Source organism: Myxocyprinus asiaticus, chromosome 40 (assembly GCF_019703515.2).
Source record: "Myxocyprinus asiaticus isolate MX2 ecotype Aquarium Trade chromosome 40, UBuf_Myxa_2, whole genome shotgun sequence".
Classification (NCBI taxonomy): Eukaryota; Metazoa; Chordata; class Actinopteri; order Cypriniformes; family Catostomidae; genus Myxocyprinus; species Myxocyprinus asiaticus.
The window spans coordinates 19,209,408-19,231,056 of record NC_059383.1 but is presented as its reverse complement, the minus strand read 5'-3'; the positions used below and the strand labels follow the sequence as shown (position 1 = coordinate 19,231,056).

The 21,649-nt window shown below is 37.2% G+C and overlaps 1 protein-coding gene across 9 annotated transcripts in view; it reads left to right on the top strand.

The window, feature by feature from the left end:
• The window catches only part of LOC127430498 (serine/threonine-protein kinase MARK2-like), a 60,740-nt gene that overhangs the window by 36,042 nt on the left and 3,049 nt on the right, over window positions 1-21,649 (top strand). For 5 of the 9 annotated variants that reach the window (XM_051680312.1, XM_051680308.1, XM_051680306.1 and 2 more), the window contains 6 exons: window positions 2,429-2,549; window positions 2,665-2,792; window positions 4,080-4,168; window positions 16,617-16,877; window positions 17,920-17,946; window positions 21,339-21,377. In XM_051680312.1, coding sequence (XP_051536272.1) covers window positions 2,429-2,549; window positions 2,665-2,792; window positions 4,080-4,168; window positions 16,617-16,877; window positions 17,920-17,946; window positions 21,339-21,377 — 665 coding nt within the window. The remainder of the gene's footprint in view (window positions 1-2,428; window positions 2,550-2,664; window positions 2,793-4,079; window positions 4,169-16,616; window positions 16,878-17,919; window positions 17,947-21,338; window positions 21,378-21,649) is intronic. The other 4 variants (XM_051680313.1, XM_051680305.1, XM_051680309.1 and 1 more) reach the window with 3 other exon arrangements.

Here is a 21,649-nt window from a genome sequence, read left to right as displayed (position 1 = left end):
ATATGTGGGTTGAACAGCCAGATGTATTTACACTTGACCGGTTTAGTCTGGAATGCATCTCAAACCACCTCTGGAGATGATCGAATTTATATATTTAGTCTCATATCCATCTTGGAGGGCATTTACACTGGGTCTTTTCATGATCGGAAATCAATCCGATCAGCAAAAATGCATAAAGTGACCAAGTGTAAATACCCCCAAAGTTCCTTTAAATTTGACAAAATGTCTAAAAAAAAATTGCGGTCCTGCACAAAACACTGAAGAAACAGCGTCATGCGGTGCAACAGTCAAAGAAGCCCATACAGCATATTTACATAGGAAAACAATTGAAAAAAACAGAGCAGATGCACGCAAAAACGGCTCCTTACCATACGTTTCCACTGGCACGGAAAAACTCTTTTCAAAGCCGCTCTCAATGCCAGAGAACTGCCGTTTTTGGGTGTGGTACAGTGATTTTGGGCTGTGTTTGCAATGGCTTACTACACATACTACTTTTACTACTTCTACCACTTCAGTCTATGGCAGAATTAATAAGAATAGTATGTAGCATGCCATTTTGAACACATCCTGTGATTGTTTTTAGTTCAGGGCCAATCTAATCATCATAAATATGCGTGATTATAGTCAGAAAGATGTAAACTTTATTTCCAAATGCCCAGTGTATAAAAACTGTCAATTTATTGTGCTTTTTCATCCAGCCACAGTATTTTCACAATGAATGCATGTAGTCTTCATTTGTTACGTCTGTTTGGAGTCGCACTTTTGCTTACCCAGCCACAGTATTGACATGCAGACAATCACCATGTGCCAGTGGAAACATATGGTTAATCATCCGTTTGCACGTTTCTGTGAGAGCACGTGAGCTTAACTAGTTAGGTAGGCCTGTTCATTTTTTAATTAATTACAAACCAAAGTCGTACTTGGAAAAACTGTCCCGAAACTAGGAATGTGCTGGACTAATCAACTAAACGGTTCTGATGCTGCTAGTTGACACAAGAATTACTAGTCAGTCAATATTTGTCACTGTTCAGCATTTTTACATGTTTACGTTTGGCTTTATATTTTTACAAAGGCTGCGCTTAAACTACTGTCATGTTAATGTTACATATTTTAAATATAATTAATTGTACAAATACTATTAAAAAGGATACAGTATGAGCGGATGTATACAAAGTTTCATTTCTTTCTCTCACTTGCGACGCGCAAGAAAATCGGTGGTGGTGTGGGAAGCGGATTTTCTAAACGTTGTCTTGTGAGTCGCAATGGATGTTTTCACATTTGAGTCTTCTTTAAACCTGTGCGTGCTTGCAAGTTATTTTCCCGCGGAGCAGGCTTTTTCAAGTGCAGGATAGTCGCCTCAGGTGAGTTAAGTCCTGTCTTTCACCAGGCCATGTTGATGTTAATTTTGCTCATCAAAAATGTATGCTTTTGAGTAAGTAGCCTAGAGAATGACTGTTTTAGGCTAGGTATGACACTTTTTTACCCTGCTGATCAAGAAGGCTATTTTCAACTATGTGCCGACTGCTTAACTGGTTAAACTATCTTTTATTCTGTGTGCACGTCAAAACAATAGCCTACATATGGTTTATTGTACGTTTCTCACTGTCCTTTTTTTCTACCCTGTAAATTTTACATAGTAACAGTTATTGGTTAACATTTTTAACCGAAAAGGTGTCATATTACTGTAGATCATAGGCTATTGCATGTCATAAAATACACGCAACATTTCAGTGTATTTTTTCTCTCAAGTAGATTTAGCTTATCTGGGAATTATTTTCAATAATATCTGTCTTGACTGTTTTAATATGTTAAGTAACTTTTACTTAGTGAATTACATTTAGAACAGGCTATTAGGGTTGCTCTGTTGGTCCTACACTATTCAATCAATTGTTTTCAAATAAATAGGCCTGTATTTGCTAACTTTGATTCATGTCCTATATTTAATGTACAGTGATGATAATGCAAGGCAAGCATGTCACAGATAAATGCACATTTTTCAGTAGAATTTAATGTCGGATTTGGCTGTTGGAAGTATTTTAAATGGGTTGCATAAACACAATGTTTTTTTGTCTGTTTTCTGAGGGTTTCTTTCTTTTTAGACTTGTCGACTTGAGTGAAATTAGTCGTTCTGCACATCCTTACCCAAGACCGGCCCGAAAACCAACGGTTTCTCGGGTCTCGTCAGGCACTCATGTTGGGTTGCAGACCTCTACCGTGTACTTCTGCTTGTTATATTTACATTTAGCAGACGCTTATCCAAAGTGACTTGCATGGGAAAACAAAGGACAATCTATTTATGACAGTGCAGCTAAGGATATGCTCAGTACCGCAATACAGATTTTCGAGAGTAAAATAGAATACTACAGAAGTGTATAGGCAAGAAAGAAAAGCTGATGATGCTCTTTTTTTTATTATTCATTTCTCTTAGCTGGATGAACTCTCAATAAAGCCCCGTCTTGGCACTGACCTCACAAACAATGCTCAATCACCTTCCCACAAGGGACAACGCAGTTCCTCCAATCTAAAGTCCCGCAGATCAACAGACCAAAGTAAGCCATCAATCTGCTTCTCATTAGCCACCATTTGACTTTGGTTTGTTTGACTTCTATGCACTCAAACTCTAAACTTTTCAATCATGTCTTATATTGTCCCTCTCCACCGTAGGTTCCTCTAGTTCCTCCAAGCGTCCTCAGGGTGACATTAAGCACATTGCTGGTTCATGCAGCTCCACTAAAGTCCCTCCCAGCCCACTGATCTCTGGAGACCATAAAAAGACTCCTACCCCTTCCACCGTAAGAACAGAACTCCTGAGGCTCGACATTAAGAAATGTGATGTGCTTAATGTAAATTGATCATTCACTTGTCTGAGTAAAAAAAGTTACTTGTCCAGAGAGAAAAAAGGACATTTAAGTATTGCTTACATGATAGTATACAAGCAGTAACATGTCAAAGTTTCTGTTTTATGTTTTCTAAAATTACGACAGATGTCCAACTTAATAGTATTATACCTATGGAATCAACTCGATTCTCTGTGACAGAAATGTAAAATGCACTGGGTAGGGGAGAAAACTATTGTCAAATTTATAGTTAAAATATGTTACGTACGGTAGTCAAATAAAGAAAAGCCTCCATAGCCATCATTTACAGCAGGGGTGCACACACACACACCTATGGAATGAGATCTAGTTTTTCATCATGTTACTGGAGCAAGATACCATGCACAATATAGTAATTGTCACAACACCAAAATTTCAGTAGTCGGTAGTGAAATATGATGATTTTTGACATCAGCTTCAATACCATAACAAATAATAGCCTAACACTAACTAATTTGTTATGAATTGCATAAGTTCTCAAGTTCAAGAGTAGTAAACTGTCAGTAATAACATAACAATAGAAAAGCAATGAATAGAAACAAATTAAAAACACTCACTCAGAATGAATGGTATATACTGTAACTACTAGTGCCTACTGATCTGCACTGTATAATTATAAATAATACATTAATACTTTTAAAGCTAAAATTATCCAGCCAAGAGCAGTGAGTGGTTTTCTTGTTACGTTGTTTGATTATTATTAACAACACATAGACAGCAGTAGGTCTATTAGGTTACATTAACACAAGTCCGATATTTTGATACAAATCTAATTTCACCCACAGTTTACGTTGACTTTAGTCATAACTCATTGTGTTTACATGAATACCTCACCAAGATGGGCATTTTGGCAGAATTCTGAAGTGTATTTGACGGTTCAGGTGCGTATATGCATTGGCACGAGATCTCTCGGACACACAGAAGCCGCCTAGTCAAACAGCGCGCAGCTAGATCTCTAGCGAATGAAAATTACATGCTCTGGATTATTTTTTAACAGCAGAATAAAACTATGAACTTTGTAATAAGTGACACAGGCTTAGGGACAAATATAGCCAGATATTTTTTAGTTATTGATGTTTTTAATCAGGCTACTTGTCCGGTCGGTTAAGTAAAATTCTCTTTCATTTGCCCCTTTAAAAATCCATCATGCTTCTGATCTCAAACCACTGATCTCTCTGTGCTTTATTTCTGTGTGCCGTATAGAACAGCATCCTCTCTTCAGGCACCAGCCGCAGCAGAAACTCTCCAATCACTGAGAGAGCCACTCTGGGAGTACAGAATGGCAAGGACAGGTACTGCCACATTCCACTTTGTAAACAGAAAATTTATTTTACAACCAGTCAGATGGAAGAATCCATCACACTTATTTAATGGTCTACAAACGGGACCTGAATTAAAGGCACCCTGCCCTTTTATATTATTAAAGGGATAGTTCACCCCAAAATGATAATTCTCTTATCATTTACTCACCCTCATGCCATCCCAGATGTGTATGACTTTCTTTCTTTAGTAGAACACAAACAAAGATTTTTAGAAAAATATCTCCGCTCAGGAGGTCCATACAATGCAAGTGAATGGTGATCAGACCTTTTTGTAGCTCTAAAAATCATAACATAAAACATAAAAGTAATACATATGATTCCTTTGTTTAAATCCATATCTTCTGGAGCAATGTAATAGGTGTAGGTGGGAAACAGAACAATATTTAAGTCCTTTTTACTCTAAATCTCTACTTCAGATGTGAAAGTCAAACTAAACAGGCACCACATGTAACTGTCAGATGTATAAGTCAAAGTGGAGATAAAAAAAAAGAAAAAAAAAATATTTACATTTTGATCTCACCCACACCTATTATATCGCCTCTGAAGATATGGATTTAACCACTGTAGTCTTATGGATTACTTCTGTGTTTCCTTTATGCGATTTTTAGAGCTACAAAAAGGTCTGATCACCATTCACTTGCATTGTATGGACTTCCTGAGCGGAGATATTTTTCTAAAAATCTTTGTGTTCTACTAAAGAAAGAAAGTCATACACATCTGGGATGGCATGAGGGTGAGTAAATGATAAGAGAATTATCATTTTGGGATGACATATCCCTTTAATTTACTTTTTGTTTCTATTTTATTTTACATTTTCCCTTTTTTTTTTTATTTTTTTTTTTATTACAATTTTTATTGATGCCATACACAAAAACCAATAAACACAACATAATGTACGGAATCAGTTATATAAATTAAAACCCCTCCCCCCGAACAACACCCCCCTCCCCCCCACCCGACACAAACACACATTACAGTGGTCTCTTACAATTATAACAAAAAATTTGAAACAAGCTAAAAAAATAATACTTTCAAAAAACAATAGAGCACTTACACATCAAACTAAAAATTAAAAATCCCTCTCCACTTCCCCTCCCCGAGAACCCTCCAAGAAATCCAGATATCTACCCCACTTCCTATTAAACAAATCCCACTTTCCCAACCTTCTGTAGATTGCCTCCTCAAATGCCGCAGCCTCACTCATCTCCCTGTACCACTCCCGAAACGAGGGTGCCCCAGCTGTCTTCCACCCCCTAAATATTATTCTTCTGGCCACCATAACTCCGGCCAGGACCCAACCTCTCAAGTGGCTATCCCTAAAATGTATGATCTCCCCATCACCCAAAATGCAGAGTCTGGGGCAAAATGAAAACCGTGTGTCCAACACATCACACACAAATCCCTGAATCTTCAACCAAAATTCCTGTATTTTAACACATCCCCAAAAAACATGGGTTGTGTCCCCGTCTTCTGATTGGCATCGCCAGCAGGTGGGTGTGTCTTTAAGACCAAGTCTGTACAATCTAGAGGGGGTCCAATATAATCGATTCAAAATCTTAAATTGCATCAGACGCACCCTTGAATCTCTAGATGCAGTCTTGACGTTTTTTAGAATCTTAGCCCACACTCCCTCTTCCAATACCAAATTTAAATCTCTCTCCCATAGTCTTTTGAGAGAAGCTGAAGCTCCATCCCCCAGACACTGAATTAACAGGGAGTAATACACTAATGCCTCATGACCTTTTCCAAAAGCAGTTATCACCACTTCTAGAGTATCTGCCCTTTTAGGGGGGTATATGCTACTCCCAAAAATAGTACAGAGCAGGTGGCGCAGCTGTAAGTACCTGAAGAACTGAGATCTAGGAATCCTGGAATGTTGGACCAAATTTTCAAACGATCTCAATCCACCACTCTCATATAGGTCACTGAGTGCATTAACACCCCTCTCAATCCACTCCGACCAGCAGAAAGGGGACTCACCAATATACAGCTTCGGGTTTAGCCAAATGCTCGAGGCAACATTTAAATAAATGACTGAATTAAACACACTGGACACTTTTGTCCATAGTGCGTGCAGATTCGAGATAACGGGGTGCGACTTAACTTCTCCAATTTGTTTAATAGAAAGGCTTTGTGATAGTAAAATAGGACTATTTGTTCAATTCCAAACCAGGGAGGGGCTCTGTCAGGTGGAAGTGACCAATGAGCTAAATGTCTGAGACCAAATGCATTATAATAAAACAATATCTTGGGTAGGCCTAGCCCACCTTTGTCAATCGGCCTATGTAACTTATTAAAATGTAACCTGGGACGTTTTCCATTCCAAATGAAGGATTTCACTATGCTATCAAATTGCTTGAAATAAGAGAGGGGGACATATACAGGGAGAGATTGTAGTAGGTAGTTGAATTTTGGAATACAATTCATTTTATTAACATTAACCTTCCCAATCATAGATAAATGTAATGAAGCTCACCTGCCCACATCGCTCAAAAACCTTTTTATTAAAGGGTCAAAATTAACTCTGACTAAATCACATAATTTTGCTGGGAATAAAATGCCCAAATACTTAATGCCCTGTTTGGGCCATTGAAAGGCCCCCACCTGAAAAGCCGTTACTGGACAGTACGCAGTCAGAGCTAAAGCTTCGGATTTAGACTAATTAACTCTGTATCCTGAACATTTTGAAAAGGAATGAATAATTCTGTGGAGACAAGGCATAGATCTAGTGGAGTTGGAGATGAATAATAAAATATCATCTGCGTAAAGTAAAATCTTATGCACCACGCCTCCCGCCATCACCCCTGAAAAATCGTCTTCCTTTCTTATTGCGGCTGCTAATGGTTCCTGGGCAAGACAGAACAATAATGGGGAAAGAGGGCAACCCTGCTGAGTGTCCCTATTCAGAGTAAAATAATCTGAAATTAATCCATTTGTTTGTATCGCCGCTACAGGGTGTCTATAATGTAACTTAATCCATCCAATAAAAGTATTTCCGAACCCATATATTTCCAGCATCTTAAAAAGATAATCCCATTCTACCATACCAAACGCCTTTTCAGAGTCAAGTGAGATGGCAGCGACCAGAGTCTAATTTTCCCTTTTAATATAGTAACACTATTAAATTTCTCAGTGTCGCCTAGTGTTATTGCTGTCTAGTGGCATTTCGTTGTTTAATGAAGGTGGGTTGTAAAGGTTTCACTTTCTGTAAATGCCCTGTATATCTAAAATTAATTTGTACACCTTTTATTTTAGTTAGTTTTGGAGTCATTAAATTATATTTTAATGTAGTTTGTTTCTCCAGTTGTTAGTTTTTAGCTTTTTAATCAGTTAACAAACTTTTTTTGTTTTTTTGTTTTCATTATAGTTTTCGTTAACAGTAACACTGTTTTGTCGTGAATGCATGTATGTTTATATTTAGACTGTTTGGAAAGCTTCTCTGCTCTCGACTCATTCTGTCAGGCTGATGCCCTGCCAGCATGGGAAACATAATCCTGTTATACACACACATACATTCTCACTTTGACAATTGCACACATTCAAGCATGCAGGGCATTGCAGCGCAAAGCTTAAATCTGTTCAGCTAGATTTGCAACACCTATGGGATTTCAGAATTAGTGCAAAGGATTAAAGAAAAGAGTAATGAATCGTGCACATATTAATGCACAGTTGCAGTCAAATGCTAAAGCCTCTATTCAAGAGCTTGACAGCTTGGGTTTGAAATGTATTATTTATTTAATACAATAATATTTTAATACAATAGTTATTTTCAATGTAATGTGTCTGTGGTATGCTGTCGATCACCACAGAAGACAATTTTGACTTGACCCTCAGTTTATACAAGTAATTGGGAAGCACATTTTCAGCAATATGCTTATGATGGAATCCTAGCTGGCAAGCATTCATTACCATGAATAAATGTTTAAAATATCTAGCTGTTTCACTGTTTTAAGGGAATAATCATAACACTGTCATTACATATGTTAGCATTAGGCTGTTGTTGTAGAATCGCTTACAACCCTGTCATTCCAAAGTTATTTCCAGTCTTTCAACTCGCATCATGACCAGCTAAAAATTAAAGCTGGTTACTTTTGCTTAGGGTCCATGCAAAGATACCAGGAATGGACATTCAGTGAAGTATTCATCAGACTGATTCAAACCAATTACTCATGAGTTTGTGAGTCATTTTGAGCATTTTTATTAGAAGAACTGGCACTGATTAGTTTGTTTGGGAAGTGGGCTACATTAGTTGTGTATAAGTTGTATGTTTGTTTTTGAGTGCCGCCAACAAATGCACGTATTTTGGTATTTCGTCATTGCTTTCAAATCTGATTGCGAATTCACATCTTGTATAAACTGTAATGTCCTTTTCTGTTGCGCTGTAAATTTAGCTCTGACTCTGAATAGCGGTGCGGAAAAAGCTAAGACTTACAGCTCCTGTAAGTGCTTTAACAAAAATACAGGCTCCACATGTCTGCATTTAAACTTAATGGCCTGCTTGTCTGCTAAGCTTCTGTTACAACTGCTTTATAGTAATCAACAGCATGTCTCAGATGCCGTTGATAAGGCCCACAATGTAAAAAACATGGAACATTTCTTTAATGGTTCCCATTAAGGTGTGCCATCTTAAACTCTTGCAGTTGCAGTTAGAGTACTGCTGATGTACTGACACACACAATGTATTAACACTGACTGACCCTCATGTAGTCAATCCCATCCCTTAATCTGTAATTAATGACTCTGGCCGACCACCCTTTACCAGGTTACAGTGAGAGAGAGAGAGAAATGGAAACTTAAAAGAGCAGCAGTGTGATATTGATGTTTAAGTTTGCTTGAGGTGACGAGTCGCATCACATTCAGAATGCTGACACGGAAATAACGCTGAGTTTTATATATGTGTGCTAGGTCAAATTGCAGAGTAGCAAAAAAACTACAAGACATTATGGCACTGACGGAACACCTGTCACCAGATCACACACAAACACATGAATACACACATGCATCTGCTTTTATACTGCTCTCTATTCTGCATGTTAGTTTGATGCATTCTACCTGTTTAATAATTGAGTTGACTAGTCAGTAGGTTTTAAATGTACATCATGCCTTTGAGGCTTATGCGGTCAGCCTGTTTCATTCTTTGCACTGCATCTCATAATAGATTCTCACTGAAAGCAGAGAGACAGAGCGAGCTTTCCAGCGATAATGCTAGTGTGTTCCTAGTTTGACAGGCTGTGTGGTCTTTAGTTATTAAAATGCCTAAAAATTGACATTTTAAGACCAAAATAGAGACTCCCCGAAGATCAAATCTGCATTATTGAAATGCAGTATTGTATTTTTATCTTCTGGTGTGTGCTTTTATCTGATATATCCCCTTTTATTCCTCCACTTTCCCAATCATTCCTCCACCCTTGCTGAATCTAACTTGTCTGCTTTACAACCCCACCCTTATTTCCCTCAACTCTCAATGTGGGGGTGTCCGTACACGGGGGGCTGTTATTCATCTTTCCCCCCAGCCTGAACACTCCAGGATCCCACGCCTCCGCATCGGCAGCCGCAGTCCTCGCCGCCTCATCCCGCACCCGCCACCACAAGTCCTTGTCCACCTCTGCCCACCCCAGCCCCCCAGACCTCCACGCACATCACCCCAGACAATTGGCAGCTATTGCCAGACTCGAAGAATGGGGGATTCAGCTTCAAGAGCCAGTGACCAAGGGAGAATTGCAATGTTGTTGTCCGAGGCAACATTTTTCAGATTTCAAATATAGAACCCACTTTATATTAGCTGTCATTAACTACAGAGTGTGCCAGGGTCAAACTGAAAGTGACTATAAATGTCCCCGAAATTCAAAATGTGGGGGCAAGAAGTGCCACCATAATGATTTCTATTTGTTTTATTTGTTACATCTGATATTTTAAATTCTATTTCATATTCTGTTCTTGGCCTTGGTATACATAATATTGTATAAAACATGAGAAGTTAGGGTGATACATTGATTAAATTGAAGTATTTGACATTAATTTTTATATGATTAGAAAACATATGGCCCCAAGAGTAAAAATGCACTTTAAAATCAAATACAGGGGGCAGATATTGTCCCTTAATGGAATAATTTGACACTGCTGTGTGCTTCCATTTAAAGAAGTACTAACATTTTATACAACATACTTATTTTACATGTAAAGTACCTGCATGTACGGTAATTACATCTGTAATTACATTGTTGGTGCAAACCCTTAGCCTAAACCTTCCCCTAACCCTATCTATACCCCTACTTCAATTGCGAATCTCATGACCATTTAGAAGAACAAGTATGTACACTGAAGTCCTGCACACTACATGACTCTAGCGCATATGATTTGATGTTTTGAATCGGCTACTGGTCTGCGACAATAAGACTCAGATTGCATGAGCAATGATCCTGTTGTGTGCACACTCCTGTGACTCGCCCCAAGAAATCACAGATGCTATGATGGATTTAAAACCTGTTTAAAATCTGCATAAAACGTTTAAAGGAATAGTTCACCAAGAACTTTTTCATATTTACTTGAACTTGCGAATTTAAATTATGATCTGCAAAGACAAATTTGAACCCGTTGCACATGAGCGATAAGTGTAACTTCCGCTTATGAGGAGCATTGCAACAAAGGACATGTACAAGAAGTCAGATGTCTGCTTTACTACAGTCAAATCTCAAGCACTCAAACTTTTGTGGTTTGCCGTGGACATGTTGTCCGGTAGAGTCACGGTTATGTTCCCTCTTTGCTATGCACTGGTCACATGACTGTGTTCAAGAGTCGCACATTACAGCCTGTGCTCATAAAAAACTGATGCGATCACCAAAAATATTATTAATGTTTGCCCTCAAAGATTAGTACAGTTTGCTCTCAAAGTCTGTGAGCATCTAGTTGCATGATTTCCAAAAAACAATCATAAACCTCATGCACTGTTTGGTAATTTTTTTACCAAAATCAATTTTGTTTCTTTAGTAATACTGGTTTCCTTTATCTGACGGGTACGAGACTTGGTGACTTTTCGTCCATTTGATATCTGAACACACACAAAGAAATTGGAGTTGATTCGTGGTAGAAATAAAAAAGTTACACTTGTACTGTTCCCGGTCAAATGTGACCGCCATAGGAAATTAATGGGAAACACTAAAAATCACAGATTTCTTTTCATTTTTTATTATATAAAATCTAAAAAGAGTGCAAAACACACACAAACATACACACGCATACAAAACTGAACTGGTCAGACAATAAAACAGAATAATGCAGAACACACACACACACACAGTCAGATTGGTGAGACCATAACACATCTACGATGCTGAACACACACACATACATTCATCTGGTTACAACCAGGGATAAGTTAGGTTATTACTTGTTGTTCTGCTCATTTCAGGTATGCAAAAATTGACCTCAAACAAAATGCTAAACTTTGACAAAAGTAGTCTCTGATAATGTTTAAATATAAATATAAATGCAGAACTTGTGACAAAATCTAGAAATCATCTCTTCAACCAGGGATTAATAAGTAGCTCTCTGCAGCCATCTAATGTTTATACTTGTAATTTCATTTTTTTTTTTTAAATGGACAGCACGGTTTGATTCTTGAGACTTTAAGCTTTCAAACGGTATATAATTTGAGGATTGGTTCAGTATTTGAGAAAACATTCATGAGAAAAGTCAAAAAAGTTAATTCTCAAGCTCACGGTTATATAGGTAAATAAATTAGTAAATAAAATAAAAAGATCTAAATACCCCCCTCCCCCCAAACCACCCAAAATGCACAACTTTAGTGCTGTTACATTATTTAGAGTTACATGTTACATTTCTTTCATAACAGTTAAAAGAATTTCACGTTTATTGTTTCTGGTCACTTTTGACCGGGAACAACTGGAATGTGATTTAATGATGAACAGTGCATAAGGGTTAAGCAGTGGTGCTCTTAAGTTAGAAATGGGATCCAGCATGTTTCTGAGATTCAGAGAAAGACCATAGTGTGAGATTTTCCTTTAATAGACTATTCAGTTTGATGGATAGAGTTTTTCAGTAGTCTAGTCTTAAACCTTTTCAATTAAGGTAAAGGTTTAAGCGTAGACTTAACCATTTTTTTTAGTTCACCGGCAACAATGCTAACACATACATGTTAGTGTACTGACCTGTTTTATGATAACTGTAACTTATTTTTGTGTGAACTAACCTTTTTTTTTTATTTATTTTTTTTTATGTAAGTGCATAGCAGTTAAAGACACCTAACATATACAGTTGAAGTCAGAAGTTTACATACATCTTAGCCAAATACATTTAGACTCCTGACATTTTATTGTAGAAAACATTCCCTGTCTTAGGTCAGTTAGGATCACTTTATTTTAAGAATGTGAAATAGTATAATAGAAGAGAAAATTATTTATTTCATCTTTTATTTATTTCATCACATTCCCAGTGGGTCAGAAGTTTACATACACTTTGTTAGTATTTGGTAGCATTGCTTTTAAATTGTTTAACTTGGGTCAAACATTTTGGGTTGCCTTCCTCAAGCTTCTCACAATAAGTTGCTGGAATTTTGGCCCATTCCTCCAGACAGAACTGGTGTAAAGGTTTGTAGGCCTCCTTGCTCGCACACGCTTTTTCAGTTCTGCCCACAAATTTTCAATCTGATTGAGGTCAGGGCTTTGTGATGGCCACTCCAATACCTTGACTTTGTTGTCCTTAAGCCATTTTGCATCAACTTTGAAAGTATGCTTGGTGTCATTATCCATTTTGAAGACCCAATTGCGACTGAGCTTTAACTTCTTGGTTGGTGTCTTGAGATGTTGCTTTAATATATCCACATAATTTTCCTTCCTCATTGATGCCATCTATTTTGTGAAGTGCACCAGTCCCTCCTGCAGCAAAGCACCCCCACAACACGCCACCCCATGCTTCAAGGTTGGGATGATGTTCTTCAGCTTGCAAGCCTCACCCTTTTTCCTCCAAATATAACGATGGTCATTATGGCCAAACAGTTAATATTGTGTTTTATTAGACCAGAGGACATTTTTCCAAAAAGTAAGATATTTGTCCCCATGTGCACTTGCAAACTGTAGTCTGGCTTTTTTATGGCAGTTTTGGAGCAGTGGCTTCTTGCTTGCTGAGCAGCCTTTCAGGTTATGTAGATATACAGTACTGTGCACAAGTTTTAGGCACTTGTGAAAAATGATGCATAGTGAGGATGTCTTCAAAAATAATGAAATAAATAGTTTTCATTTATCACAGTGTTATACAAAATCCAGTAGACATAAAAAAGCTAAATCAATATTCGGTGTGACCACCTTTGCCTTTAAAACATCACCAATTCTCCTACATACACCTGGAGGCGGTTTTTATTGGTTGTTGGCAGATGGGATGTTCCAAGCTTCTTGGAGAATTTGCTACAGTTCTTCTATCTATTTAGGCTGTCTCAATTGCTTCTGCCTCTATATGCAATCTCAGAAAGGGGGCTTTGTGTGGGCCATGACATCTGTTGCAGGGCTCCCTGTTCTTCTGTTCTAATCTTTTCTATTTGCAAAAGTAATGTTTGGGAGTCTAACATTTATATTTCCTATTGACACACTAAAGCTGAAGATAGAAATAACCATCTTAAGACAAATGCTTTTGTGAAACATCTTATGTGCCCAAGACTTTTGCACAGTACCATAGGACTAGTTTTACTGTGGATATAGATACTTGTCTACCTGTTTCCTCCAGCATCTTCACAAGGTCCTTTGCTGTTGTTCTGGGATTGATTTGCACTTTTCGCACCAAACTACGTTCATCTCTAGGAGACCGAATGCGTCTCCTTCCTGAGCGGTATGATGGCTGCATGGTCCCATGGTGTTTATACTTGCATACTATTGTTTGTACAGATGAATGTGGTACCTTCAGACATCTGGAAATTGCTCCCAAGGATAAACCAGACTTATGGAGGTCCACAATGTTTTTTTGTGAGCTCTTGGCTGATTTTCCCATGATGTCAAGCAAAGAGGCACTGAATTTGAAGTTAGGCCTTAAAATACATCCACAGGTACACCTCCAGTTCAGTACACCACCTATCAGAAGCTAATTGGTTAATTGTCTAAAGGCTTGACATAATTTTCTGGAATATTCCAAGGCACAGTTAACTTAGTGTATGTAAACTTATGACCCACTGGAATTGTAATAGTCAGTTAAAAGTGAAACAGTCTGTCTGTAAACAATTGTTGGAAAAATTACTTGTGTCATGCACAAAATAGATGTCCTAAACCACTTGCCAAAACCATAGTTTGCTAATATTGAATCTGTGGAGTGGTTAAAAATGAGTTTAATGAAGTGTATGTAAACTTCTGACTTCAACTGTAAGTGGTACCCAAAAATACAACATCCAAGGACCAAGAACCATTGCCGTCAAGTTGGGATGACAGTAAAAAAGCCAGAGATCTTCTCTTAACCCTGCCCACTTTTCTCTCACCCGTTCTTTATCCCAGTAACACCACTGTCTCACTTGCCGTCCCTCTTCCCCTCACATAAACACTTTGTCTACATCACGCATCTGACAGCCCATTCCTTTTTAACCTGAAACACACCCATCGTCTCTAACTCGCACTTTTTTTGCTGCAAACCTCCCCTCTCCATGTGATGTGTGAATGTTGCTTGCATCATACTGCGTTCTATAGTTCTGCTGCTGCCCCATCCTCCTCCACCTCCATTATAATTCTGCACTGCTGCTGAAGCCTCGACACCACTCTGCAGACACACCAGACAGTGCATTAATATCCTCAGCCCAACTAAAAGCTGTTTTAAAACCTGTCTCACTGCTTGCGTAATCCCTTTAACCAACCTAGATAAAGACCTTTATGCCATCCTGAAACATTAAAAGCTTGCATCACAGTTGCATGCATGCTTACAAACAAAGGTTTTTTCCTTTCTCCCTGAAGAGAGTTTCTTCAGTTTCAATGTGGTTGTTGGAGTTTGTGTTGGTAATAGCTGCTTTAACTCATCCATTACTATTAGATAAAAAATTTGTCTTTTAGATTTGAGGTAATCTATTTGATAGTGTACTCATAAGACCCCAATTCCAAAAAGTTGGGACAGGATGGAAAATGCTAATAAAAACAAAAAGGAGTTCTTTGTAAATTCTGTTCACCCTGTGCTATATTAAAAGCACTACAACACATTATTTGATGTTTTACCTTGTAAATTTAATTGTGTGTTTTTATATATATATATATATATATGTATATACACATACTTCAAATCAGACGATATGCTACGCTCCAAAAAAGTTGGGAGAGTCAAGTGTTTACCACTGTGTAACATAATTTCTTCCTAATAACACTTACTAAGTGTTTGTTTGGGAACTGAAGACACAAGTTTGTTAAATTTACAAAAGCTGCGCAATTGTACGGGCCTTTGTTAGCATATTTTGCGTTTCATAATGCACCACACATTCTCAAGTGGAGACAGGTCAGAACTGCAGACTGATTAATGATTAAAAAGTGTTATTAGAAGGAATTATGTGGTCAACACTTGACTGTCCTAACTTTTTTGGAGTGTGTTGCAATCACCTGATTTAAAATGAGTGGATATTTAAAAAAAAAAAAAATAAATAAAATATATATATATATATATATATATATAAAATATTAAATTTAAAAGGTAAACATCAAATAATGTGTTGTAGTGCTTTCAATATAGCACAGGGTGAACAGAATTTACAAATAACTTTGTTTTTATAAGCATTTTCCATTTTGTCCCAACTTTTTTGGAACTGGGGTTGTAAAAGTTGACAAAATTAACAAAAAATTTTAAAATTAGTCTTTCTATAATTGTAACTTTTTTTTTTTTTTTTAATAAAAAGGGACAGACCTTTTGACTTGTTCCATGCAAACTTCCTGTTTCAATAGGAAAACAGGAAACACAACTGCGCAAATCAAACAATTTCATTGGGTCTTTAACATATTAACTATTATTATTATTATGTAGCTTTTATATATTATATACTGTATATATTTATATAAAACCCTATTGTGATTGATTTTAGTCCTTTGCTAGTTATGCCTGGCATGGTGCACAGATGGATATTGATGGGATTATACTTGTATTTTGCAGTTGCATGCTTGGGTTTTATTCTATCAAATTTGAAATTAAATCTCTAATTACCTGTTAATACAAATTTTAATACATTGTTAGTTTGCCATTAAACACACATTAGTAGAAAGAGCTGCAGTTGCCACAGCGTAATGAAACCGCCTGTTCATTATGATAGCTGTATCTTGATATCATTCAATAACTGCATTAGATTAACATATCATATTCTGTATTTAAATGGATGCTAACAGCCATAACAGTGTCGATAGCAGGAGTTGATGATGTTTTAACCCATTCTCGTTTTGCATACATCTCTGAAAAACAGCACAGCCCAGCAGAGAGCACCAGTGGTGTCTCCCTCAGCACAGAACATAAACATTTCCTCAATGGCAGACCGTACCAACTTCTCCAGAGGGGTGACGAGCAGAAGCACTTTCCACGCAGGCCAACAGAGAGCCACACGAGACCAGCAAGCCTCAGCGTACAACGACCCCTCTGCCTCCCCTTCTCTTTCCCATGGCAATAGCCAGGTGCGTCGTCCCGGGACAGGCATCTTCAGCAAGTTTACTTCCAAATTTGTACGCAGGTGAGTTCATGATCAATCCAAGTGGATTGAAGCTGTGTATTACTAAAAATCAACCATAAAGTGTCCGCATAAACTATCATATATTTATTGGATTCCCACAGTAAAATAGTGATTTCCAGGCCTGAAAAGTCATTGAAATTTCAATAGTGAATATAATTTTTCTAGCTATGTTCATGCCTTAAATATTTCTTCGGCTAAAAATTATTTTTTTTAAAATCCTTTGACATTTGGTCAAAAGATGTGGGAACCCTGATTTTTTTTATTCTATCAATACTGCATATAAATGAAACGATACTATAAATTGTTGCACAATAAAAATGTTTTTGTGTCAATGCACACATTCTCATGACTCTCAGTACTCCCTCTTTCAGGACCAGATGGTTTGGAATGGCACAGTAATTTATGGGCTAAAATCAGAAACACTGAAACAAAGGGCTGCTGCAGCAGGGATGGGTTTTAAGAGTGAGAAATGCCATGAAGGATAACTAACCTATTAAATCAGACCCTGATCTAACATCCATCATCCATAAAAACACTTTCACACTACTTCAGTGATCCTAATTGGCCCTGTGTAACCATTAAGTGTAATTCCATTTTTTACTCTACAAGCCCTGGTGACCTGTTTTGTGCCTTCCAGCTAACACTAATGCTAAATACAAACCATAGTCAGAAGCTTTGCTTTGATACTGATCCATCGTTTAATACTATAGTACACCCAAAAAGAAAAATTCTGTCATTTACTCACCCTCACGTGGAACACGAAAGTAGGTGTTGGGCTTAATGTTATATTCAGTCACCAAGTGACTAACGCTGTAATTCTTTCTAATAAATACATTTTCCCTCCACGAAATAGTGTCACATGGGTTTGGTAGAATGTTAGTCAATGAGGCAGTGATGACAGAATTGTAATTTTTGGGTGTACTATCACCTTATACTTTTCACCTGACAGGCAAACAGGAAGTATTAAATCCTTTGTGACATTTTCAATGGTTCGTTCACATTTGAGAAACGTTTTCCCCTTTTTCTTAATTCTTTTTTGTAGAAATCTCTCATTCAGATTTCCCAGAAGGTAGGCAATAACACTACCCTTGAGTTTTCAAAAGACAATGCAATTATATTTTTTCTGTGCTCTACATTCCTTCTGTGGTGTCTTGTGTCTTAACCCAAGTCCGCCCCCCAACTTTTTATTCCATTTATAAATCTCTTCATGGTTATCCTTGTACTAATGCTCCGCGTTCATTGCTTGACTGCTCCTCTGCCAGCCCTATTTTCCTCCGCCTCCTCCCTCGGTGAATAACACATCCCTCTTTCATTCTCATCACATCCCCCTCCTCTTTCGTCTGAACCCATGGAGTCCCGTCATGTACATTATGCCTCTGATCTTGTGTATGGTCTCCCTGTGCCCTCGTCTGTGCTGCCATCTTGCAACATGACTACACTCCTACAATGCAGTTAAATGATAGTGTGATACACTCCGCAAGTTGGCCAGATCTTCATTAAATGTTTCAAATTACTGTTAGGCCAGACAGGCCTTAAACTCTTGTAACCCCATCCTTCACATGTTTGGTAGATTGGGAATCGAGAACTTTCCGTTTTTTAAATACTGGAGCCATATATTTTTTGTGACATTCTGTTTGTGTTAAAGGAATATACCAGGTTCAATACAAGTTAAGCTAAGTTGACAGCATTTGTGGTATAATATTGACTACCACAAAAATTTATTTTGACTTGCACCTCCTTTTCTTTAAAAAAAATCAAAAATCTGGGTTACAGTGAGGCACAGTTCAATGGAAGTGAATGGCCAATTTTTGAACGTTAAAATACTCACTGTTTCAAAAGTATAGCCACAAGACAAAAAATGTTTGAGTATTAACATGATTTTAGTGTGATATTTCACTTGCTATCCTTTTCAGTGTAAAGTTATAGCCAATTTTACAACTTGGTTGCCATGATGATGTAATGTCAACAAACCCTAAAATGACTGAAAATTATAATTTACACAACAGCTCAAATAATACATGAGTTTTAACAGAAGAATTTCTGCATTTATAAAATTATAAGCTTCACATTTCTGCCTTTTAAACCCTCCAAAAATTGGCCACATTCACTTTCATAGTAGATATCTCACTGTAACCTCAATTTTAGCTTTTTTTTAAAGAAGAGTCAAAATTAATTTGAGTGGTAATCAACATAATGCCACAAATGCTGTCGATTGACCTAAAATTGTTTTGAACCCGGAAAATTCCTTTAAAAGTTCTTGAATGACTGTTTTTCTACAGATATGGATGTAACCACCAAGCTAAAATACTCTTAACAGTATTTCTTACGCCACAGTTCAAGCTGTAGCGCCGTGGCAAAATAAATTTTGAGCTTGCAAGTTGTGAGCTTGCAGACTGAACTGAATGTGAATTGGAATATTTGAACTGCATGTTAGTGGAATCATTAAAGGAATAGTTCACCCACAAAAGAAAATTCTCTCATTATTTACTCACCCTCCTGACATCTCAGATGTGTATGACTTTTTTTCATCTGCTGAACTCAAATGAAGATTTTTAGAAGAATATTTCAGCTCTGTAGGTCCATACAATGGAAGTGAATTGGTGCCAAAATTTGGAAGCTCCAAACTCCACATGAAGGCAGCATAAAAGTAATCCATATGACTCCAGTGGTTAAATCCATGTGTTCAGACATGATATGATGGTATGGGTGAGAAACAGATCAATATTTAAGTCATTTTTATCATAAATTCTCCTCTCTGCCCAGTAGGGGGTGATATGCATTATGACAGTGAATCACCAAAAACACAAGAAGAAGAATGGGAAAGTGAAACTGAAGTGGAGATTGGTTGAGCAGGGAGGAGAATTTATATGAAAAATAGAACTTACAAAAAAATTGATATAAAAATAAAGGACTTAAATATTGATCTGTTTCACACCCACATCTATCATATCGCTTCAGAAGATATGGATGTAACCACTGGAGTCGTCTGGAGTACCTTTATGTGGATTTTGGAGCTTCCAAATTGTGGCACCCATTCACTTGCATTGTATGGACCAACAGAGCTGAAATATTCTTTTAAAAATCATATCTTATACACATCTGGGATGGCATGAGGGTGAGTAAATGATGAGAGAATTTTCATTTTTTGGTGAACTATTCCTTTAAGGAACCTGAACTAGAATCATTAAATTCCTCATGATTCCCATACCTAGAGTAGTTGTTGACCATGACGCATCAGTTGATGTGACAAATAAACTTCTACATAGGCATCTAGAAGTACTAATTCTGTGTGGATATATTCTGTGGATGGGGACCTAAAAGCTGAACCAAAGCTTGACATTTGATGTTTAATAGGTCAGGTAAGTTCATTGCTAACAATGAAAAGCACATAGCCAGGCAGGTTGGGTACATGGTGTGAGATGTGTTTTCATGGTGAGGGTTTTAAAGGATGACTCCTGCTTCTCTCCTCTTATGGTCTACTGCTTATCATTCTTATATGGCTGCGCTTAAACGTGCTTCTTTGTCCCTTCATTCTCGTGCTATGCTGTTGGAGATGGCTGGTCCGATGGTTTCTCTCCTTGTCCAAATCTCTGTATGTGTCAACACTCACCTCGTTAAAGTCACTTGTTGAGCAACTGTACAAAATATATGTGGGCAGACAAAGTTGCTTGGCTGTGATTCACAATAAAAATAAGCCAAAAAGACAAAAACATACCAGATACATTTTTACAGAACATATCTAACAGGCCAGCTTAACTTTAGGATTTCAGTTTAAAAGGAACAAATCATTGCATGATATCAATTAGATTTATTATTCTTTTAAGATTACTTGTAAAGTTTAAGTGCCTTTGGAGTCATCTTAAAATTGTCATGCTCTCACATTACCAGACTGTAGCATATACAGATAATCACAAACTCACACTGGAATACAAGCAGTTTGCCACGTCAGATTCACATTGCTGATCATTTTGAGTGTCAAGATATTGTCTGCTATTTGAAAAGGTTTTGTCTGCTCATTTGTGCAGGTGCTAAATACAGTGTGGCATATTTGTCAGTGTGTGTTGATCCTAACCAGGTTTGAGGGTTAAGACATTTTTGTCAAGAAGTTGGTGAACGGATTGTAAAGGGATTGTTTTTTGCTTGAAATATTCTTTGCCATTTTGCAGATTGAAACAAAATGGGAATGCTGATAATTATATAAATGAATAATTTTTAATAATAAATAATGCAACTGGATTTAAATCCTTCAGTTAAACAGTTTTAGTAGTGTACAGTCTATAAATTATGGACATGCCAGAATCTTTGGCAAAAAATAAAAATTTCCAGCTATATATTAATGTAGATGATGTAAAGAGTATTTTTTGAAAATTGATACTAAAGTCCACATGAACAGGACTAGGTAGCACCAATAAGATAAATTAACTCTTAATTGAGAGACTAAACTTGTTGGTTTTCTTTGAGGAGTCCATATGAGGGAGAGGGTCAAGATGAGGCCAGCAGGTGAGGACATTGACTAATAAAAATCATTGATCCAAAAGCATACAGCTCAAATTATAGAATCATTGCATTGATATAACCTGTAGATTGCAAGAACTCCAGATTTCCATTTTGAGAGTTGAGTAATTTTAAGCTCAGTGGATATTTTTCTTAGAATTATTGGATGACTGACAAAATGAGACCCCTAATCAGATAAATTTTCCTAAAATGCAGTACCTTAATTTCTCAGTGTCTGAAAATAGTTTTTTATGTCTGTTATTAATAAATGTTATTAA